The sequence below is a fragment of the Aricia agestis genome, chromosome 10 (genome assembly GCF_905147365.1).
Source record: "Aricia agestis chromosome 10, ilAriAges1.1, whole genome shotgun sequence".
Lineage (NCBI taxonomy): Eukaryota > Metazoa > Arthropoda > Insecta > Lepidoptera > Lycaenidae > Aricia > Aricia agestis.
This window is the reverse complement of record NC_056415.1, coordinates 5,848,165-5,873,732: the sequence shown is the minus strand read 5'-3', so window position 1 is coordinate 5,873,732 and position 25,568 is coordinate 5,848,165. Positions and strand designations below refer to the sequence as shown.

Genomic DNA, 25,568 nt, shown 5'->3' with positions numbered 1-25,568 from the left:
CTACTTCAAGATAAACGTAGATTGTCGACTTGCAATTAATTTACAAGCAATAGTAATTACACTTGCAATCAATGTAATCAGAAATAATTACGTATTGTTTAATCGTTTTTACACGGTCAAATTCTTCTAATAAGTGATGGTGTGAAAATGATCTGTTTGACATTTCATGACAATTCGTGCTAAGTGCCGATATTATATTATGATGTAAATTAATGGGTTCATGGATGTTTCGTCCCACGACAGCTTGTCCCAAAAGGAAAACGGGACCTAACAGAGTTATAGGCGAAAGACTGAAGGATACTGGTACTGCTTCTTTCAACTTGTTGCCCACCTTCATGTCCTTAAACTGACCTTGAGACCTTAAGCCCTTTTCCAATGCTTACGTCATTAACACCTTTTAGTTATTCTTACGTAAAAATTAATTGTTTAATATGATAATTTATTTATTTTTGAGTGTATTTACATTTTTCATCAACTTCCTAATAAATACTACGAGTATATTATACCGAAGGCCGAACTAGTTTATTTATACTTCCTGTTCTCCGGTATATTGTTAAAGCAGATCACTATCATATTATGCAAACACTTTAATATTTATCTTTTATTTGTTAATGACCTTAAGTTTTAAGCTAAGATCTAAAGATTTGAGAAGATTTGTAGAGGTCGCACAATACGTCTATAAACAATCACTACGTATCATAGAGCAAATCCTCGATGAAAATAAAAAATAATATTGAATTCTCCCACATTACAAAAGAACGTAGCACAATAATTCATATAATTATAGTGACCTAACTACTAACTAGGTTGCCCCGTATTAACGGGTCAGCAGGCCTCAGATAATAAAAATTAAAATCCCAAATAATCATATCCAATGGGTCGAGTTGTTTTGGTACGAAAAACCAATGACCCATTTTACAAATAAAAAATATTCATAGTAAAACTGCATACAAAACGACCGCAATATTTAGTCTGATTGAAACTGTGCGAACACTCCGAGGCATCTATTGTGAGAATCCGACTGTATAATGAAGCGTAACGAATCTATTGAATGGTAAAGAACATTCATACATTTAATCAAAATTATTCAAGTATCTTCGTGAGTGTTTTAAATTGATTCATGTTTTATCTTAATTTCTTTTTTTTATATATTTATGAAGACATTGGACAAGTATAAGTAACTAAAAATTTTGTTAGTGAAAAAAATATATAATTATTAATTCATTTCAACATTTTGAGTAAGTAAGGCACAACAATTCGATTTTAATATGCGACATTCATTTAAAAAAAGGAAGAAAGAAACGCTTAATAAACAAACAATTTCAAACTTTTCTAACAATTACCAAAATCTCGAAAATTCTCAGTTGCATAATTCTTCTCGGAATCCGATCAAAAATCAAGGTTGGACGACGGAGACTTGTGACAAGTGAGAGTGTTGCACGAATGTCAAGGAGAGTTGGCCCATCGCGGTTGAAATGCCGCAAGTATGAGGCCGCGGGGTAACATTTGGGAAGGGCCCATTTCGCTAATGTTTTTCGGACATTCCTGACCTAATTAGGTAGTATATATACTCTATATTTTCATTCGAGAAAGGCTTACACCGTAGTAAATATTTTTGGACATTTGTGGTGTAAATAAAATGGCACCATTTTCATACCGCATACGTTTCTTTCTCTCTTCTCTTCTAATCTAATATGACCTAATTATTTTGTAGCAAATGTCCACTATACTATAAGCAGCCTCTACACGTTGGCCGTGTTTGCCGAACAGAAGAGGACGGCGCTATACTATAAAAAGAGATTGAATTATTTGCGTCTTTCTTTCTGGTATAGCGCCGTCCCCTTCTGTTCGGCAAACACGGCCAACGTGTAGAGGCCGCTTTAAATTTCAGGAAGACCTAATTATTCATGTTTTTACTAACCATATTTTAACTAACTACGTAGGAGTGAATTAGAATTATTCTTCTCAGGAAAAGCCCATAAGTACTCTTTGTAATGTTGTCAGTTGCATTGTGAGTAACTAAATTATCTTCATTAAAGTGGTTTTTATTGTTATAATGGTAAATCCTTGGTTTATTACATCAATATGGAAATTTTTGTACTTCTTTTTATCCGAAGCGCTAAGGCGAAACACATGTTTTCGTGAAAGGCCCGTATTCTCTTATTTCGTTCTACTTCTTCGCTAACTATTTAGCTAATTAGGTCGCAAGAGCACTACTTAGTACTTACTCATTTATTTAATATTCAATTCTTAATGCAGTACTTACTACAGTGGTTTTTATTATTATACCCAAATCCTAGGTTAATTGCAACGAAACACCGGTGTACGCTTTTTGGTCGAAATGCCACGGGTAGGTCAGGTTAGGAATGACTTCTTTTTGTTTTTGGGAAATACCTGTTTCTCTAATGTGTAAGTCTACTTAGTTATTTACCTAATTAGCCTAGGTAATTAGAAGCCTGACTAGTTTATTTGGAAATTCTATTTCCCTTTTTAACAGGGAAATCCTTTGCGAAACCCGCATTGGAACAAAAATGTAGAGCCAAGTGACAATTTTGTTATTTTTTTCTATAGGTCCGTATTTCTACATTATAATTATTATATCTTTAATAATTTTGAATGCATTTTAGTTTTTAACATACATAAAAAAAAAAAACATATTTCATTATATTATTATTAAATAGGTTTATACAAATGCCCTCAGGAAAGCAGAATTTTTTACATGGCTTGAGTTCATAATTTTCTTAAATATAAAAATATAGGGAAAATAAGTCTTAGTTATATTGCGTTCCAACTCCAAAAATTCCAACTTTATGTTGCTGCATAGTACAATTTTATTTTTATTCATATTAATATAATAATTTAAATTTTGTATTTTTATTACCTACTCGTTTTATTATTTTTTTGATAAAAAACGTATGCAATTATTCGTATTTCTTAATGAAAACGAAACGAAAATGATGCTCTGGTTACCTGTCAGTTGTAACCTTCGAGCTAGTGAAATTGCATTTCGAAGAATATATAAACGATAATTCTTAGTGCACGTAACACATACAGTAACGCAATGTTTGAGAACGTTCTATGGGATGGCTGTGGTGGGGTGTCTGTGGCACTAGGTCAGTGGTTCCGCAGGGCGCGGGTGGCGGGCCGCGCTGGCGCAACTCCTTACGTAAACGCTAGGGTTGCCAGGTGGACTATATCTTAGTAGAAAAGCTGGACGTCAGGTAGATAAGTTAGACATCCCATGTTATGAAGGATTTAAAAAGTTGACTATCCCCAGGTATGACCGATTTTGTAGTAGGAAGAAAATGACGACGTGAAAATTCTGTCGTAAAAATGTCATGCACTTAGAAAATTCTACAATAAACATTTCGCCAAACAAACAAACGCTCGGCACCGCCTATTTTTGGCCAGAAGATTTTTCAAAAAGCCATATTTTGGCCGGGTTTATCCTGACGTCTGACAACCCTACGCACCATATATTTGCAACAGAGCAAAGGACTCGTTTCCAGCTCCCAATAAATAAAAAATAATAATAATATATTTGCAACACATTGCTTCAGCCTTTGACAGTGAAAGTTTTTTTTTTCGAAAAGTACTTGCAAGTTGCAACCGATATCGATATTTCGGTTATCGATAACTGCGGCGAGAGACCGCGAGGTTGCAACAGCGTTTAGAATGTGTCGATACCGGCAGGTGTCTGTTGATATCAGACGGATCATTTTGTGTGCAATTTTCCTGCTTTATTCTGTGTTTTTAATTTAAAAACAAAAAAAACCCGGGGCCTAATATTATATTTTAAAAAATATATTCGAGTTAGGAGCTATATAATAACTACTTGTATTTAATTGCTTTACATTAACAAGGAAAATACAAATATTGAATACTATAATTATTAACACTTGATGACTTTACTTATGTTGAATGCTTTGTCATAAAGCAATTTTTCATAGTAAAATAATTGTTACCAAAACAGTAAATAATAATTATTTTCACATTGAGAAAAACTTAGCATTGTCAGACTCACTTACAAATGTATTACTTACTTCACAATATTTTTATTTTACCTACCTTTACTTTCTAAATACCTTCTTAAATGCATCTTCGGTACACACCTAATTAGTAGAATAGTTACATTACTTACCTGGAGTTAGGTTACCGGTCACAGCTAACTCCTTTAGAGTTTAGACAATGATGCAAACAATAGTAGTTATTAATAATTCTTATGGCTTCGAAAATTCTACACAACAATGCAGAAACTGGTCTGCAAACTACAACAGAAAAACTTGTTTTGCAAAATTATTATTAATTATGTAAGTACTCATAAGTAATAAATCTGTCATGAAAAACAAACTACAAAAACTATTTAATCATTATTATTTATTGAATAATGCAAATACATAGGTAGTTATAGGTACAAGGTAGATCTAATTCTATAATTAGGTATCTGATAACATAGGCTTCGCACAACTAAAAGATCGATCGATCGCCAAAAATGCACCGTGCGTGGTATCATATTTTGTGGGGTCAGCGGGGCTAAAATGGTCGCTTTGGAGAATCATGTTCCGAATCATAATTTGATTCATTTTTTTTAATCACAAAATGGAAGTCTGCTTGCAATTCATGTCTAGTAATTCGTACTAATTTGACATTAATTGTCAGTTTCACAGTTTTGATAATTCATTTGCTGAATTGATTGAGAGGAATTGCTAAATGTGACCATTTTAGCCCCGTTGGACTCTGGAGTGAGCGGGGCGGGGTACGCGTTGACAAAGACACGCTTTTGGTAGATTGGTGATAATATGTACATAATATTATAATGGTGCGAGTGTGATAAGAGCTCAGAAAAGCTGTAGATAATTCTTGTTATAACTTTTGTTCTAAATAGAGTAGCATACAGTAAAATAAATCTAAGGTATAACAAACCTAAACCACAAACATGAATGCAATAAGAACGACGCAATTGCCATAGTTATTTCATACTAGATGACGCCCGCAACCCCGTTGCGCCAAAATTCGTTTATCGCGCGGGAACCGTACATTTTTCCGGGATTAAAACTATCCTATGTCCTTTTCCGGGACTCAAAGTATCTCCATGCGAAATTTCAGCAAAATCGATTCAGCGGTTTGAGCGTGAAGAGGTAACAGACAGACAGACACACTTTCGCATTTATAATATTCGTTTGGATGAAAGTATGGATATTAGTATGGATACGTCCTATCTCTATTAGGTATTCTTCTGTTCTAGAGTGGCGGATATGCCAATTAGGAATTATTCACGTTTGTTAGCTCACGAGTTTCCACCGAAATTAAGCAGATTCAGCGGAAATGTTTTCATAAAGCTTTGTCAATTGAATCCTCTTCGCTCTCGACTATTCCAACCTGAGGCCCGATTCTCGAGTGTAACAATTATAAACAAAAAACTTTTTGAAAAAAAGCTTTTATTTTAATGGTCTAAAAAGAAGAAAATAAATTATATAGTAGAGGAGGGGAGGGTGCTATTTTTGTGGTCACTCGAGCGTTATGGGGACCTAGTAGGTTTGTACATTAGGTAAAGCTGTTAAAAAAATACTAAGAGCGTTTTTTTTATTTTAGCGGTGGGTTCAGAAACTGCAACCATTTTAAAGTTTTGAAAAAGAAAATATACTTATTCAGAAAATTGCTTATATAGGTAAATTATAAATATATTTTAGACAACGAGGACTAAATCATTTAGTTTAGAGCAAAATAAAATATCTGCGAAGCTTAGTGAAGCTTTATTTTTTTATTTTAAAATGTCCCTACAGGCTTACCTAACCTTTGTATCGTCAGTGCTTTATATGGAAGCTTCTTTGGGGTATACAAAACATCCCCTATCTTAATCTGACAGATCCGACATTTAAATATTCAAAAAAAAAAATTCAAAGGTAGAGGCAGGTGGCAGCACCAGCACAGACAGTAAACATAAAGTTTTGTTCGACGTTTGAGAACGTTTTTGTCAATATTCTGACACGACGTGTGCAACGTGTCGGATTTTGGTCGGATTATTTACTGTATGTGCAAGTAGCACCCCCTGTTCTGGCATTTGAGTAATCGCACGTCATCTCACTGAAGTGTCATGTAGCATGCGCGTACGAGATTGAGATAGAGTATAGACTGATCGAAATTCGACGCGTGAGAATCGGCCCCCAGTCATGTGGATGTATGTATGTACAGATTGTACACTACATAACAGGTATTCTATAACAAGAGTCTAGTATTTCGTCGCGAGTGTTATATGATAGTTCTCGGAACGTGACAATATCGCATAAGTGCACTCGACGTGAGTTTGGAAACATACGTGATACTCCGTAATCGTACACTTACCACGAAATAATATAACAGTATAAATTCTTAAGGTATTTTGACACATACAAGTAGACGTATGTACCTTTTTATGGAGATCTATGACAATGGCCTATGACCTTGGTCCTTCGCAGATAAGTAATAAATATAGGCTTTTAATTTTTTTTCTTACAAGTGGAACATGGTTGGAACACATTGCATTTACCAACTCTTCGGGCCTAGGGGGATTTGATTTTTTCTATTTATAAAATCTATATTTGTACTGAAAGCATCGTTGCTCGGTATGTTGATAGTAGATTGGATGAGGTGAAATGTGGAACGAAATTAACATTGTGTTAGGTAACGCTATGGGTCATGGTTAGATTACGCGCGGCTGTGATGACCCCACGAGTGTAAAACTACGTGACTAAGGTCTGTACTTTTGGCGGGAGGGTCCCGTTTTTAGTGAAATTCCCATTTCAGTGAAAGAGTCCTGTTTTTTGTGAAATGCGCATAGAGTCCCGCTTTTCGATAAAATATTGTAGAGTCCCGTGAGTCCCGTTTTTCGATAATTTTGCGTAGAGCCCCGTTTTCGTATTATGTCTCTACAAAGCTCACTAGTCTTCTTCTAACTATATTTAAATGTTGATAATGTTGAAAATATATTTTGGTTCATGCTATTCGTAATGCGTTATCAATGTTATATGTCCATTGTCCAATTATTTTTATCGCAAGGTGTGTACAGCAAGGGTGTGTACTGTGTAGTTGACAATTATGGCAAACCAATACACGCTATTCTGATGGGAGTTTATGGTTAAAAGTAATTGAAGCCATGTTAGCAAATAGGTTGATGTCTTATCGGTCATTTCACATTTGTCGTTAAAGCAGGTGATCGACGGGCGAGTAAAACCGCTGTTTTAAATACCGACAAACCTGGCGGCTAGTTGATGCTGATTGACTAGCGAGCAAAACCGTCGAAATCATCTCTTGTGCCAGGGACTTTTATTGCGAGCCGATTAAAATATATAGAACGACGCCGAGCCGCGAGCCAGGCTTGACGGTAAGTATTTAAAACCGCGGTTTTACATACACTGGCAAACAATAAAACCCTGCGGGGCTAAAATGGTCGCTTTGTAGAATTATAATATGATTCAGTTTCTTAAAATTGCAAAATGGTCACTCTGCTTGCAGTTCATATCTACAAATCGACAAGGCTTTATATGAACGTGGCGAAAAAAGGAACTAACGCTGCCATCATACAAAAACGTCATTTTATGACAGTTCTCCCTTACGTGCAGCCCCCCCCGCTCACGTTAGTAAAAAACCTTGTCGATCTGCAGTAATTCCTACTAATTTGACATTTGTCAGTTTGACAGTTTTGACAATTCATTTGCTGAATTGATTAAGAGGAATTATTGCTAAATGCGACCATTTTAGCCCCGCTGGTCTTACTCGCCCGTCGATCGTCCGCTTTTGTGGCTAAGTAAAATATCAAAATACTACATCAATAGAATATATTGTAGACCTATAATTAGGCTTAGGCCAAACCTACGCGACCAAGCGACTGCGAAGCGGGAGCGTCAAGTTGTCAAATGTGTGTTTTGTATACAAAAAACACATTTGACAACTTGACGCAACTTGACGCTCCGTCACTGACTCGTAGGTTTGGCCTAAGCTTTAAGGTACAGTCAATGGGCATGGCAGAAGATCGAGCATAATTTCCTGTAGATCCCTACAGGATCCCTATGATCCCTAGATGGAAGATACCTACAGTAATCGTTACGATATCGGATGTCGTACAAATCATTTTCGATAACGTTACGATTGTTTAAACATACTTACAGGAGAAGGAACTCGTGCTCATTCTTTTAATATGTAATGTACTTAAGAGGGCGACTAACCTCAAAAATCAAACATCGTCCTCTCTTCACACTCACGCCCGTCTTTCATATGCCAGGTGAAAAAGAACGACGCGGATTCATCGCCAAATTAGTTTTTTCTCAATAACTCGATAAATATACAACATTTTAAAAATCCGCTAGGTCGATCTCTCAATGATAAAATTTTATACAATGTGTTAAAATATTGACTTAGTTCAATGCGCGGTTATGACAATTAATGAAAAATTCGTGAAAATTAGATGCATCTTTGTGATTTTTTTCTATCGAGAAATTTTCAAGATATCGTGTTTTTGCTCATATCGAATTCTCGGAAATATAATGTAGTATCTAATTTTAGAAAATAAAACAATTCGGGGCTTATTTTCAAGTATAAAAATGAATTATAAAATGGACACTTTAGGGTTAGTCGCCCCCTTGACTAAGTGACTGCGCTTGGCGTTGTTTTACCAATGCAAATGGTCACACCGCAGTGTGCAAACAAGTTAAAAATCTTTAAAACCATCATTATGAGCTCCCACATATACCTGCTAATTCGTGCGAATTCGCATCGCAGTGTCACTTTTAGTTTTGTCTCAGATATTTGCCATGCGATGCAAATTCGCAGTTTTGTGTGTGAGCCCTTACCACCCGGACGCGGATCTGCTCCGCATGAAAGTTCACACCCTATCATTTAATATTACAATATGCTTTTCCTGGAATGAGGATAATCGCCCGCGTGCGGTAAGTTTGCTGCAACTTATCGTTTCATATAACATTATGTTTTTCCTGGCTTTCGGACGGCCAAGAGCATGTTGTGACCATAGTCTTGGCCGCCCGAAAGACAGACAAGACCCTAATCCTATTGCGGGCGATATATGCTTTTCCCGCAAGGAAAAACGCCCTTACGGCCGTTCCCAATATTTGATCTATCTCTGGTTTTGCCCTACTAGAGATAGGAATAGCTCATAATTGACATAAAATATATGTCTCTAATGTCTAATGTGAGTTATTCCTATCTCTAGTAGGGCAAAACCAGAGATAGATCAAATATTGGGAACGGCCGTTAGTGTGTTTCATACGCATAGTTATAACTTATACAATAAGTAATTTGTAATTTGTTAGTTCTTGACTTCTTGTTGCTATTATTATTTATTTTTTTCAGTAAATAATTTTGTGTTTAGTTTAGTAGCATTGTGAAGCCACTCATTGGCCTCTGCAGAAAATTAGTGCAGCGGGCTTGCTTGCTGCGTTTGCTGAGCTGGGGCCAATTTTTGGTGTCACACAGTATTGTAGTAATTAATTTTATAATATTATAGTCGAACTGTATACTTATATTATGATGTATTGTGTGATGCCAAAAATAAATCCATTCTTATTCTTATAAGTTATAACTTATGAGACCACAAATAGCTGATGATCAGTCAATAAAAAACAGCTTTATGTGAAATAATAAAAAGATTTTGAAGCCCGCAGTACGTGCTGATCACAAGGAAAGTGATCCTCGTTGCGGGATTGACATGTTAAGTGGGTATTATCTCTAGCGTCTACGGCGACTTAGGAGGCACTCACTGCACACTTAGCCCCAACAAAGGATGAGTAGCTTATTTTGTGGACACTGCCAGTTGCCACAATAAATCGGGAGTCCGGAATAGAGAATCTTGTATTTATTCTGTCTCTTTTTAATGGGAATATCTTCTTATATATAAAATTATCATGTCATTGCTATTTAATTTATTATGTGTTTGTGCGTCAACTTCTCCGAAACGGCTCAACCGATTTTAATTAAATTTTGTATGTACATTTGTTAGGCCTGAGCTTCGATCAAATACAGAAATATTTGATCGAAGGGCCTGAGAATATTTTTTATCTACTTTTTATATTGATAATAGAAATTTATGATATGGCATAGATGACGCCCGTACTGTTGGGCGAAATTAGTTTATCGAGAATCACATATTTTGCTGTAGCTGATATAATATTTTATGGACACTACCACGATAAAAAAAGATAGAAAATATTGTTTCTGTCCTGTTTTAATAGGTATAATACTCCCCCACACCGGTCTCGGTGACGGTGGCCGGTTTCATTGAAACCAGACCAGGTACGCAGGAGTAAATTTTATAGTGCCTTTACTCTCATAACCCAGTGGGACGGAAGACCGACACGACTGGCGAGAGATCAGGCGCAGGACCGACTTTTTACATGCCCATCCGACGCATGGATCATCTTACTTGTCAGACAATCAGGTGATCAGCCTGCATTGTCCTAACCAAACTTGGAAATAACATGTTTTCAACGCGGGACCACGACCTCCGGAGTCAAGAGCGACGCTCTAACCACTAGACCACGGAGGCATTTTTTTTTTAATAGGTATATTTAGAAGATAATAATAAATTAGATCACGCCCGCTAATCCGTTGCGCTGAGATTCGTTCATCGCGCAGGTTCTGTACATTTTGCGATGATAAAAACTATCCAATGTCCGTTCGACCTTAAAGTATCTGTATAATAAATTTCATCTTGTTCCGTTCATCTATTTAAGGGCCTGTTTCACCACAATAGCAACGTCCAACGCTATCCCTTTGCACAAACAATGGTCTCCGTCAGTCTCGAGTTGTAATAAATTGTGTCTGTCTGTCTGTTATTTCTTCACACTAAGGGCCTGTTTCACCACTTTCTAATAAAGTGCCGAAAGTGCCGAATAGGCTATCCACCACTTAAATCGATAGAATCTGTCAAAAAAAGCTGTAAAAAGCCTATTCGACACTTTCGGCACTTTATTAGAAAGTGGTGAAACAGGCCCTTAGTGTGAAGAAATAAAGACAGACAGACACAATTTATTACAACTCGAGACTGACGGAGACCATTGTTTGTGCGACGGGATAGCGTTGGACGTTGCTATTGTGCCATACTTATTTAGTCACTTCAATAAAATAATATGGGCGAATTACTTTATATGGCAAAACAACGTTTGCCGGGACAGCTAGTTAGCAATAGAGTCTTGACCTCACCTTCCTTTCTTTTATTTCGTTGAGTTGTGTCTACTAATAATTAGAACAAACAAAAAAATATAAGATTAGGTCGAAACACACAATAAATTCAACTCCAATTAATTTGTATATTACTTAAAAAAACGTTTTTTTTTCTATTATGTTTTTATGTTTCCTCAAAGATTTTTACTCGGCAAGTCCGTAATTAGCGGCTAATTAACATAATATATTATAATATTTTCCCAAAGAACTCTATCCTTATACTAATAGGCCTAATCGTTTCCGAGATTATTTTTTATTCATTCAAGGTGTACATACCGATTCACCTGCTATGAGGAAAGATCTCATTTGTTTGAGAAATGTATCGGCATTTTTGTGCTCACTTTCGGTAACAAATGTAAAAAAAAAAAACAAAATAATAAGATTGACCGTTAACGATAATATCTTTACGCGTGATATAAACAATGTGAGGGATTTAAAATATACTGCTATCGCTTAATATGTGTTTGATTTATAAGATTAAGACAGCAATTCGATAATGCTACGTAGCTGTCCTGTTTCTGTTTACCCCACTGTAGCTCGACCATGAGTTTAAAGCTATAGTATTTATCGATACTCGATACCGACTACGTAAATTTTTAGTATGGCAAAACAGCGCCTCTAGCGGTTACTTGCGGAACTAAAATCGTAAAATTCATGGTAGAGCTACTGGTCATTTGCTAGTTAATAATAGTTTACTTACGAATATTATATCAGCTAATTTTCTCCGTGTAAATCTTCAAGTCGCTTTTCATCATTTTGAACTGAATTTGAATCAACTGAAATTTATTCACTAAACAAGAATATTACGTACATTGAATTGACATACTAACAGCTTGCGTGGTTGGGCTGCCTGTATGTTGCTTTAAATAAAGAATGACTCTTTTAAAAATGCATCGCAATGTGGCTCGGTCGTTAGTCGTTACAACTTGAAGTGATCCGTAGATGATGACCTTACATAGTGTATTTCGTTTACGCCACCTTACGCTAAAAGTACAGCTTTAGTACGTGAATAGTGTAGTATAATAGTAAAAGTAGTTGCTCGATAGTTTTACTCCGAATGAAAGGAAATGACATATTTGACATATTTAATTCCATCGAGCCGGCTCGAAGCGAGCCTTCGAGCTGCCAGTTTTGCGGTCCACACGGTGGTTATTGCTCTATTTGGAGTAAAACTATCGAGCAAAACCGTATGTGAGTACTTAGCTTATAGGACCATCCATAAAGTACGGCACACGATTTTCATGATTTTTATACTCGCCCTCCCCCTTTGTCACAGGTGATCTATGAGGGCCCACCCCCTTATTATTCCCCCCTCGCTATTTAAGAGCGTTCCTGACTCCAAAAATCAAACATCGTCCTCCTCTCTTCACACTCATATTCATATGCCAGGTGAAAAAGAAGGGCGCGGATTCATCGCCAAGTTAGTTTACTTGAATAAAAGACGAACTATAATGATTATGAAAAAAGTGTTTTGAGCAAATTTAGGTTTTATCAATACCTTTTTAGATATTAAAAAATATTAAAGAAAAGACAGCAAACTTCGAAGATCCAAGCAAAAATGTGTCTAAAACAAGGTTTTTTGTAAAAAAAGAAACTATCGAGCATTTTTTCAGTAATCGTGTTGTCGTCTTGAGCATATTTTAATCTTCATGAACTGCAGTTACTTGTGTCAAAAAATCAGTTTTCTAGACCTTACAGATTTTGAGATCTAGGTTTAAGTATGTAGTCAAGTTAGGGTCAGGTGCGCTCTTAATTTATTATAATATGTATTTAAAAAATTTAAATGTGATGTCACAAAACTTAGGTCCCTCCATGTGACATGTCAACCCCTCCCCTTTGGGTAGGAGTGTGACATACTTTATGGATGAACCCAAACATGGTCGCCGTACGTTGAAAGTACAACAGTCACTCATATAAATCCCGCTTTATCTGGTAGTTTTCAGCGTAAGTCCACGCCCTGCACAGTAATTACTTATTAACCCCCGCGCTGAAATGGCCCCAGCCGAGCACGCACACCGCTCCCATTACCAGGCCACATTTAAACTCCACCAGACGTGTCACACCGACCTATCCTTGTGTTATAAATTCGCTAGTTACTCACCGACCTATCTATCTTTGTTTCAGATTAATTCGCTAGTTAATAAACCAAAGATGGAGGCTATTCAGGCGTGGTATACAGACCTCATGGACAACAGGAGCGGTGAGTTTTTCTTTTTTTGTAATGAGTTTATTACGAACGTGTAGAGGAGAATATTTGAAGAGCACAGGCAAAGAACAGGGAATGTCCTAATGAATAGATTTTGAGAAAACGGTTTTCTTTACTGGTATGTCACTAACATTCTCAGGCTTCGGCCATAGACAAAAACGTCTTTTTGGCGTCATTTGTTCACTTTTTTTAAATTAAGTAATAATTGGAGACTAAGGCAAAGATTTGACTTCAATAAAAATGGCATTCCCTATTCTTTGGGTACAGGACCCTTCATTTGTCTTTGTCAATGATCGACGACGATTGTCCATGCAGTGCATGCTGTAGACAGCTTTTCAGTGGCAATTATAATTTTTATCCATCATGGGCCAACATGGAGTTGGAGGGGCGTTATACTGAACATTTTTATAGTGATAGTGATGATTAAATGGCTAACATACAGTAATGGAAATAATGTGGCACTCTTTAAAACTGATAATATTTTTTATCAGTTCACCTGTTTTCGTTTGGTATAAACTAACTAGTTTGGTGGCTGACATAATGTTGAAATCGCCTACTCAGTTATCAGTTGCTGGAAATACTCAAGTAGGTGCAGCATTATCCTTATGTCATAATAAATATTGAATCATCCGCGCCTACTACTCAATGCATTCAGTATTTTACATGTAGGTACACCGATTTTGCTTTTATAATCCAACATTAATACAGCTTCGAATTTCGATCCAGTCCGAACCTTATTATAAAAAGTATTATTTTACACGTCAAAAATACTTCAAGTCATTATTTCTGGAGTTTTGACCAATCAAAACGCGTTTCGCGTTGGTTTGACATAATAGCGCACTCGGTCATAAACTTTGTATGAGAAATCAGCCCGCCCCGCTCCGCCACCTCACAATGTCCGCGAAGCTCTAAAATTGCGTTAAAAAGTAGAATCAGGGTCCTGTTATTGTATTGTCACTCCATAATTCATATTAGATATGGACCTATTTATGCAAAACAGAACCAACCCACACAATGACAGTTCTGAGAAAAAGCAATTTTTGCAAAAAATATTATTTATTATATTTATATTCTAATGCAATTATTAAACAGTATAATATTTTAAATAATTTTTAATGAAGTTGAATAACTACTTTGGAGAAGACAATTTTTTTCAATAATTGCTTTTTCTCAGAACTGTCATTGCGTGGGTTGGTCTGTTTTGAACAAATAGGTCCATATTGCAAATAAACTGTATCTGTTAACCTCCTAAGCATATGCAGTTGCAGTGAATACAATAATCGCGGCGTTACTAGGAAGTCGACGCGAGAGATGTGACGCAAACGTCGCGCGTCGGTTGTACAATCACCAGCATAAATATATTAATTACCATACACAGTATAGATGGTGTACGGAATCGTGAATAATATTTTCCGTCCTGGAAAAATTTGTAGCTGTACTCGACATTATAAAGGTTAAAATAATAATGTTCTTCAAATTGGCGATTTAAAAGTTGAAAAATTTTCACGTTGACTTTGAACTATTTTGCCGGTGGGCGTGATTCAAAAGGTTTTGTTCATATTATTTAAAAAAAAACATTCATAAAGAACGTTACCCATTGTATGGGTCACCAACACACCATCCGTTAAAGCTCAAACTTGCTCATATACTTAACATTTTGGTACACCTACCTAAATAATATCTGTACTTATATGATAAGTACCTATCTATTTATCAGGCATAGAAGATGTACCTCCCTACATGCCTGCCTTCTCTTTTAACCTTCTTAAGTTGTTTACTATAAAAAAATCTATACATTGCGCGCCGTCGCCACCGCTCCCGCCCCGCTGTCCACTGATTTTGACACTGGGCCTCTATCATGAGCTCTTAAATCCATTCACTTTACGTCCTTATACAGTAAGTAGAAGGACGTAAAATGAATGGATTTAAGAGCTCATGATAGAGGCCCTGAAGCTTCAAGAGAAGGCAAATCTTAGCTAGAGTTAATCTTCTCGCTTCTTAGTTATGACTTTTCGTTTCACAACGTTATCATAGCCGGCACTCGGCACTACTCGGCAGTCACCATCTCGATACCTAAATTAGCCAAACGAGGATAATAAGGGTGATTAAAGTGTGTGAAATTATAAATATTGTTACATTGTTGAGCACAAATAATGGGAACAACCACCAAAAAAAGATACTAGGTACGACTCATTAAAATTGATATTTTTATTTTTTACATATTGTATTTAAGTGATTCGTATGTAATAATTTATGAATATGGTGTCGCTTGTCTAAAAACATCCAGGGCCGAACATAATATTATTTAAACTTTTGCTTTTCATGAAATCGTCTGTCTATAAAGATATGATACCTCGTATGTGCCACAGACGTAAAAAAAGTACGGACGGATCGCCATTAAGAAATGAGTGAAGCACCCTTAATAAGCCCAGGCGATCATATGTACACATCTTGCACAAACACTAGCACTGTAATAAGCCGATCGTACCGCCATTACGCAATTAGACTGCATCGCGGTGACACATCTTTGTCATTCATAAATAAAAATAAATATGCCATCTTGTGTTGTAAAATGGTGCAAGAACAATACAACCTTACACAAAAAACATCAAGGAATAATATTTCATAGGTAAGATAACATATTTTTAAAGTATTTTGATAAAATAATGTAAATATTAATTCAACTTCAACAGGTCAGTATTGTCCATAACAAAGTGGGGAAATTTTCCCCAAACCGGGGAAAATTTTAAATTATTTTTAAATAATCAAATAATTAATTTTATTGTCTTTTATTAGTGTCATGTAAGTATTTAGCATACTATTGACCAGTAATTAGGCAGGAATACAATAATAGGGGTGTAGACAGTAAACGAAATCTAATACAAATTATTGTTTTTTTGAGAGTTTGTATTATAGAATTACCGAAAATGGACATATTTTACTTAATAACTTTATAATATTTTTTATATTTAATAAGTGATTTTTTTTATTGAAATAAGAGTGTATTTATTTTTTATACATATTTTTAGGTGTAACAAAATACTTATGTACTATCAGAGAAGTTGATTCCTATGCAAATCGGGGACATAAGTAGTTTGGTTGCGTTACGTCAAACCCAGCTGACAGATCACAATTAACATTAAATTGACATAAGTATTCGACCAAATAACGTTGGTCTGTCAGTTGCATAGGAATCAACTTCCTTGATGGTACATCTGTAAAATAAATATATTTCCTAAAAATAGTCTACACCCCTATTAATTTCTTAATTTACAAAAGTGGATATAACTGTTGTTTGACGACCTCTGTGGCTCAGTGGGTGGGCTGTCGGTGTTTCAAGCCGGGGGTCGCGGGTTCGAATCCTGCCGACGGAACAAAAAGTTTTCAAAGTTCCTGGGTCATGGGTGTGTATTAAATATGTGTATCATATAATAAAAATCTTAAATATATGTATAGTATAACAGTATTAAATATATTTCCGTTGTCTGGTACCCGTAACACAAGTCCTTCAGGTACTTAGCACGGGGTCAGACTGACGTGGTGTGAAGCGTCCATAGATAAAATTGTTGTCTTAGATTTCCTTCAGTAGTAGGGGAGGGAAGGTGCTATTGGTGTAGTCACCCGAGCGTCATTGAGACCTAGTAGGAATGAAAATATTGAATGGACCTCTAGACCAGGAATAAATTTAACACCATGTTATGTGATTTGATTTGACGTTAGCGCATGGTAGAACTCTCGATAGCTCTAACAGGCCGTTAACTGATTTAACAAGCCATTATTTATTTAAAATTACTTGATTGTTTGATGAAACGGGTTATGGGACTTAAGTATCTTATATCTTTTCGTATACAGGTTTCTTATATAGGTTTCGGGGGCGACAAATCTGTCTAGCTAGGAATTATTTTTAGAAAATGTCATTTTATTCGTGTTTTATCGAATACCGAGCAAAGCTCGGTCAAATAGCTAGTAATAATTTTATTATTGTAAATGTTTGTACATAATCATTATTACTAATAATGTTATGTAAATAATATACTTCTCTGTACGTAACATGTGTTTTTTTTCTATCTATAGTGTCATAAAAATAATATTTTCATTATGACATCTTTAACAACCGCTTACATTTCTGAAGCAAAAAAAAACATAAAAATATGTTTAAGTATAAAAAATACATTTAACTTGTCTGAGTTTACAAAATTTAAAAGTAGGGAAATTTATGATTTATATGGCAACCCTCATATCACGCACACGTCCTACACGGGCGGCCATAACTAGGCTTCACTCGTGATTAGAGAAGGTTACGTCCGTACTTTTTTTACGTCTGTGGTATGTGCAAACTGACAAACGTTTGCAGGAGAAACAATTTTTATAAATAATTATACTATAGTAGCAGTACTTGTTACCAAAAGTAGCTTTTTGCCATCAAACTCTATTTTAATGTTCAAGACATTAACGGGTTATTATAACCGAAAATACTATTTGAAATTTTTTTACTTTCACAGTGAAAAATGTGATAGCCTGTAACTGAAAACTCTATACTTTAATGGGATACATACACAGTGACAGTACACACCCTAAAATATTATTATTTATCACTGTTGTTTTGTTACACATTGTATATTATGTATCGACGAAGTAACTACTCTAATTTTAAAACTTAGCCAGTAAAAGGACGCAAAACGTACTTCTATTATCTAATGCAATAATAGAGATGAAAAGTCCTGCGAGTTTCAAAACCATTAACAATTCTTGCAGCTATGTTAATTGTTAAGTATAGGTATCCACCTATTTTTTCGTATGTAACTGCACATATTACCAAATACTTTTCGTAACTGCTTGTAACTGTCCATTTCGTTAATTACCGTAAGCGAGAATAAGGTAGAATTAGGTATTGTGGAACATTTTAACTATGTTTTTTTTGGGCTGACATAGAATTATGGCAAATTAAAGTCCTTTAAAATAAAGATTAAAAACTATATTTTAACATAGTTAAATTTTAAATGTTTCCTATAATACAATTTGAATAAAATAATAATTATTTTGTTTTAAATTAATATTTTTGTAATTCTTACAAATATAGTGTTTAACAATCCACAAATTGTATACTTAATTATATAATTATTTTTATAAATATTTTATTATATAATTTATTCGGCCTTTTATTCAATTGTTATTGTACTTAAAGCTAGCATCGCATGCTATTGCGCGCGACTTCGTCCGTTTGATTCTTTGAAACGTTGTGGATTAAAACTTTGCTGTTTGAGTAACGGATTGAATCAAACAAGTAACGCATTAATGTCGCATTCAAATGATAGAATCGAGGTACCTTAAATATCTATACTTACTAATATTTTTACAATCATTGAAAACTTAACTAGCTTCTTATTTTAATTATAAATTAATGACGCGCGTAACTCCGTTGCCGTTGCGCCTAAATATTCGTTTATCGCACAGGAACCTAATTTTTTTTTAATCCTTTCCCGGGACTCTTAAGTATCTGCATATCAAATTTCATCAAAATCGCTTCAGCGGCTTAAGTGTGTCTTAATAAATCCGAAAGTGTGTCTGTCTGTCTGTTTCCTTTTCTTATCCTGGAAATTTGATAAACGAATTTTGGCGCAACAGAGTTGCGGGCATCATCTAGTTTTTATTTGAAAACATTACACACACTACAACACACACACTAGGAATAATGACAGATTTTTGAGTGACAAGCCTATATATACGAATTATACTCTTAAATTTATGGTTGAAGTCTGTTGACAACAGGGTGAGAAGTTTAAAATGGATTATAGTTTTTTTTTTATTGAATCTTAGATACTATTAGACAATGCTTACACGGCCAGTCTGAGATCAGCTGAGTCCCAGAGACAAGAGTTGAAAAAAATATGATAAAGTCAATACTACCTATATTTTTACAAAATATAGGTAGTAGTCCTAATGTCGTTGAAACTAAGGTCGAATTTCGACCATTAGGCGATGTCTATTACGTATAATACAATAAACCCTAAACTTTATTAAAACTAGTAGTATAAGTATAGAAATTCACAATTCACATGGGGTTTTAATATTCTCTTGCTGATTTACCTTGCTGTTTTCGTGTACAACATTGCTTGCTCGGATGCCAAGGTGAAAAACATCACCACATCAAGACTAGCATGCACTAGCAGATTCCTTCACGCTTCATGATAATACAATAAGTTGTAGATGTCATTATTACTGTCGGTCAGATATACGTGGCGATGTAACACGTCTTTTTATTTTATTAGTAGATGACGCCCGCAACTCCGTTGCGCCAAAACTCGTTCTTCGCGCCGGAACCGTACATTTTTCCGGGATAAAAAATAACTTATTTCCTTTCCCGGGACTCAAAGTACTCTATATGGAGTCCTTTGAGCGGCTGAACCGATTTTGCTGAAATTTGGTATGCCAAATTTCGGCAAAATCTAAAAAATACAGTAGAACTCCAATTATCCGAATTAATGGGGACCGGGGCCTATTCGGATAATCAAATATTCGGATAATCGGATTTTTTTAAAAAAAATTGCCATTGGAGAGAATAAAAGCTACGTTTTGATATTGCACTATTTTTTTATTGAATTAAATGAAAGAAACATGAAATTTTCACATGTTTTAAATATAAATAAAATGTACTTATGTACAAGTTTAGAAATAAAAATCATTGTTTTTTAAACATCTCCGTTAATGTAAGCTGTTTTGCGGTCTTCAACCGTTTTCGGGCAGCCAGGTCACGCATTCGCTTGACGGTGAGCAGTTGCAAGTGGTCACACTCGGGCTGACGCGTGATTCGGATAATCGGCGATCCGGATAGTCGGAGTTCGGATAATTGGAGTTCTACTGTATAGCCTATAGTCTTACTCGATAAATGATATATCCTTAACACTGAGATAAGTTTTAAATCGGACCTGTAGTACCTGAGATTGAGTTCAAGCAAATGTGGCGGTACCCACAATTCGCCTAACATTCCTGCATCACGCTATCGAAGTTTTCTGAGCGCGTCGGTATATATACGACAGTTGAGATGTATCACGTGGGCTCCGGCCTGACCGAGCATACCACCTCGCTCGGTCGGAAGATCTTCCTTTGGCCTCCACGCACATATCCCACACAAACATACTCTTCAGGTTTATAATATTAGGTAGGTATAGATTTTTTTAATTACTTATCGCTTGGCAAACTCGAGTCTCGATCTAAAAGACTATGAAATGGTATGGTAATGGTATATGGCAGTGATGATGATGATGAATGTAATTGCATAGTAGCATATGCTTTCCGTTCTTAAAACAACGCCGAAACTCCCAAACTTGTATCTATAAAGAATCAGGAGTTCTCTCAGCACCTTCCGAACCACGGTATACCAGGTATACCTCGGTGCAAAATCTTACTTGTTGGTAGCATATGCTTAGAATACTTCTCACGAAACCGAAGTCACCACATGTTTTCCTATAAATTTTGAGGAGTTCCTTCGATTACTTATGGATCCTTCATCAGATCACCACTTTTGTGAATAAAATTCCAAATTGGGATGATACCCTATATACCAAAAGAAACATTTTGAAAATCGGTTAACAAACGACGGAGTAATCGTTGAATATAAGAAAACGAACATAACACCTCCCCCATTTTGAAAGTCGGTTAAAATTGTAGCCTATGTGTTATGATGTATAAGCTATATTATTGTAAATTTTCATTAAAATCCGTTCAGTAGTTTTTGCGTGAAAGAGTAACAAACATCCAAACAAACTTTCGCCTTTATAATATTAAGTAGGGGATATAATTATATTCGATCATCTGCGCACAGTAGCAGTAGGGCCACGTTGTTTACTGTTTAGCTTTAAGTTTTAGCTGACATAATCTTTGTTTGCATTAAAAAGGCTCTTAACTACTAAACCGCCACAATTGGTTAGGTCATCGCGGAATTAATATTCGGAGGCGAAGCTTTAGGTAACGGAAAAACTAATAAAATTGATTTTTGTATTTTCCATTTGCGCCCACGTACATAATTTGTAGCTTTTAGAGTTATCAATCGTTAAAAGTGTATGTGTGATGAGTGATGACTGATGGATCTAAAAGTGGCACTCAATCACACTAACCCCAGCCTTGGCACACGACAAGAGGACTCTCCTAGTAACGATTGGAGCAGCGCTTCAAAGCCGAATAGCTCAAGCTATTAGGATATGACTGACGGCTTTTAACGTAAAACGTGTAGAAACTGCAGACGGTAGCAAATGTCAAGTAGTAGTTCTCACGTGGTAAGAGAAATTCCACGGGCCCACAGAAAACCGGCGTGAAACAGCGCTTGCGCTGTGTTTCGCCGAGTGAGTGAGTTTACCGGAGGCCCGATCCCCTACCCTATTCCCTTCCCTACCCTTCCCTATTCCCTTCCTTACCCTCCCATATTCCCTCTTAAAAGGCCGGCGACGCACCTGCACCTCTTCTGATGTTGTGAGTGTCTATGGGCGACGGAAGTTGCTTTCCATCAGGTGACCCGTTTGCTCGTTTGCCCCTTTATTTCATAAAAAAAGTACAAGTTTCGGATTCAAGTATATGATGTTAGTACTCAGAAGCCAGCACTTTATTTAAAAGTAAATATAGGAGCTATAGATGGTACATGTCAAGTTAATAATATGAGAATTGAGTTTCGTACTTTCCTACTGTGAGCACGTTCCCTATCGCATCTTTTTTTATATGAACAAGAGGGCATACGAGCAAACGGGTCACCTGATGGAAAGCAACTACCATCGCCCATGGACACTTGCAACATCTCACTCGTGATGCAGCATGATGCGTGCAATTTCGACACTCATTTAAGGAAAATGAAATTGATATTAACTCATGTTTGTTTACATTTTTTAACTCAAGTTTTTTAACCTCATATTTCAGCACGGAATTTTTTCGCGAATCATTCACAATACGTTATAAATGTTTAGGTGAAAAATTAATTCACACCAACGGCAGTTAATTTTTTATAAGCTCTTTTTATTTAATTAAAATAGCTTGTAAGTTATATACAACGTTATTATTAGTCTTAATAATATATTTATGCTTATAATAAAAATAATTTACAAGCTATTTATTTTGGGAACGAAATAAAGTTGAGAAGTTTATACTTTTTCGTAGAGCTACGGGCTACGGTCTACGGCGCTACGAGTTCATACAGGACGTAGCCTGGAGGCTGGAAAGCTCGACCTGTCTACGGCGTACGTCGCGACGTAGCGCGCTGTTGTCGCTTCAACCATCAATATTAATAAGGGTTTTTCATATTCTATTTGCCACCAGGTGCCGCTATGTAGCCTTTGAGAGACTACATCTGCTGTGAAAAATCATTTTTATTTAACAAAATACAATATAACGTAATATTTTATATATTCTAAAGAATATATCTTTTACATTATCTTTTAAATTATAATTAAATTGGTTAAACAACAATAAACAAAAATCAGGATTTATAAAAATATCAGCTTATCTTATTATTGTCCTGACATTATCCTATTAGCAAAAACTCCGTGATCAAAATCATTTACAATATCTTTATTATAAATTTTAATAAAGGTTTTGGAGTTAGCGCTCCATCCTGCTGTCTTCCTTATTAAGTCTAGGTTATACATATAGGCTACACCTAATCTATTTGCTTTCGAGGTGCTAGCGTGCCTCGTACTATGGGCGGTAAAAGTAGAGACATCTATACCACATACTTCGAGTGTGTTTTTCACCCAACGGCTTAACGTTTGTGAGGTTACTTTGTAGTGTGGCTTTCTCAAACTGATAAAAAGGTAAGAATGATTATTTCGTAAGGGTTCCGTTAATTTTAAAAATTGTTTTAAAGTATTAGCTACACATATTTCAGGTTTATCCTGAAAATATGGCAGTATAAGAGCTGGCTGTGTCGAGTTAAGGCGAGACGTCTTTATAAGATCGGGAATTTTTACAATAATTCTGTCGGGGAACCACTCTATATTTTTTATATTAATAATTGATATCGTTTGCATCCTATGCCCGGTTACGAGTGCCAGCAACGTTATAAGTTTTTTAGAAATTGTCTCCAAGTCCAATGACTCGTTAGGGTACAATTCACCAATATGATTTAGAACTAGGGAGGTATCCCAAGTCAAATTGTATTTTGGCAGGGGCGGTCGCAATCTAAAAACTCCCTTAAAAAATCTTTTCAAATTGTCATTACTACTAATTTCGGTATCGAGTATTAGGGATAATGCGGATCTACAGCTATTGAGTGTACCATATTGGGCTCCATTATTATAAAGTTCTGTAAGAAAGTTTAAAATATTTGAAATTGATGTCTGATAAAAGCTTAATTTATTTTTTACACAAAATTGGAACCACTTCTTTAAACAGGAATCGTATTGTTTAATAGAGTTTTGTGAGAGAGAAGCTAACATTATATCCACTGAAGAATGTGGAACGTTTCTTCTCAACAGGGACGTCCTGACAACACTCCGGCAACCAGGGTAAGTCGTTGGTGTACTTGGCGGTTGCTGGAATGAGATAATATAAGATTTTCACTTGATTTTAAAATTAACGGCTTGGAAATTAGAAGCTTATTGTAGAAAGGAAACCATGGCTGTGTGGGCCACCACGGAACCACTACTATGCCTGTCGCTTTATCTTTCATGATTTTACGTAAAGATTTTAGAATTATAGAAACTGGTGGAAAGGCATAAAAGAAGAATTTCGACCAGGATACGGTGAAAGCATTCACTGCAACTGCATCAGGGTCTCTGTTCCAGGATATGTATCTTTGACATTTTTTATTTAATCTACTTGCAAATATATCAATATAAGGTTCACCAAATTTATGGATTATATTTTGGAAGGCTTAGTCCGCTAGTTCCCACTCGACATCTGGGTGATTACGCCTAGATCCGCCGGATACCGCATCCGCAACGGTATTTTCTGCTGAGCTAATATATGAAGCAAATACTATTATTTGTTTTTGCTCACACCATTGCCACAGATCTCGGGTTACTTGTGTAAGATGAGGAAACTGCACGCCGCCCATACGGTTTACGTATGAAATGGCAGTGGTATTATCAATCCGCAACAATATTTGACAATTATTAAAAAAATTTGCAAAAATTTTCAAGCCAAAAAAGGCTGCTAAAATTTCTAAATAGTTAATGTGCTTAGAGCGCTCCTCATCTGACCAAGTACCGCTAGCAGTCTCCTCTCCGCATGCCGCACCCCACCCCGTAGTTGAAGCATCACTAAAGATTTCTAATACGTATTCGTCGTATTTAATACTATTAGTTGGTGTATTTATAGATCGAGTCCACCATTCAAAATCAGATCTTAAGTTGCTCGGTATGTTCATATACCTTTCATAATTATCTGGGTATTTTAATAAATACTTGCACCTTTCAAAGTTTTTGGTATACAGCCAACCGTATTCGACGGCGGGGCAAGCAGATGTAAGTAAGCCAATCAAACGAGCAAAGTCCCTAATTTTACATCGTTTTAAAAGTTTAAAATGAATAATTTGATCTTTAATTTTACCATTTTTTTCTGGAGGTAAAGTAATTAGAAATCTTTCAGTATCTGTAATGTATCCTAAAAATTTACAACATGTACTTGGACATAAATTACTCTTTTCATAATTTATTATGAAGCCTAATGATTTCAAAAGATTTATAGTGTTATTTACGTTGTCTAAACATCCCTTGTAGTCATCATTTATCAATAAAAAATCGTCCAAATAAATGGTAGACATAAAGCCACAGGATCTAAGTAGTTTTACAATTGGTTTCAATATTTTCGTAAACACAAAGGGTGCCGTACTAAGACCGAATGGTAACACGTTAAATTCGAATAAATTATCATCGAATTGAAATCGTAGATATTTTTTATTCTCCTCATGAATTTTTATTAAAAAATAGGCGTCTTTTAGGTCTACGGTGCACATATAGGAATTCTGTGAAACTAATTTTATTGCAGTACGTAGATCCTCTAATTTAAAATGCTCAGTTTCAATAAACTTGTTAAGATTTTTTTAATTTAGTATAAATCTGTGTTTACCATTTGGTTTTTGCACAAGAAAGAAAGATGACAAAAATTGATTTTTACACGGCTGGCACTGGGAAATAGCCCCTATAGATAACAAGTCATCAATACATTG

At 35.7% G+C, this 25,568-nt stretch overlaps 1 protein-coding gene across 4 annotated transcripts in view; it reads left to right on the top strand.

Moving 5' to 3' along the window:
- The window catches only part of LOC121730902 (elongation of very long chain fatty acids protein AAEL008004), a 66,472-nt gene that overhangs the window by 6,708 nt on the left and 34,196 nt on the right, over positions 1-25,568 (top strand). For 2 of the 4 annotated variants that reach the window (XM_042120112.1, XM_042120109.1), the window contains exons 2-3: positions 653-656; positions 13,336-13,411. In XM_042120112.1, the coding sequence (XP_041976046.1) occupies positions 13,363-13,411 (49 nt within the window). In that variant the 5' untranslated portion in view covers positions 653-656; positions 13,336-13,362. Of the gene's footprint in view, positions 1-652; positions 657-13,333; positions 13,412-25,568 lie in introns of all 4 variants that reach the window. The other 2 variants (XM_042120111.1, XM_042120110.1) reach the window with 2 other exon arrangements.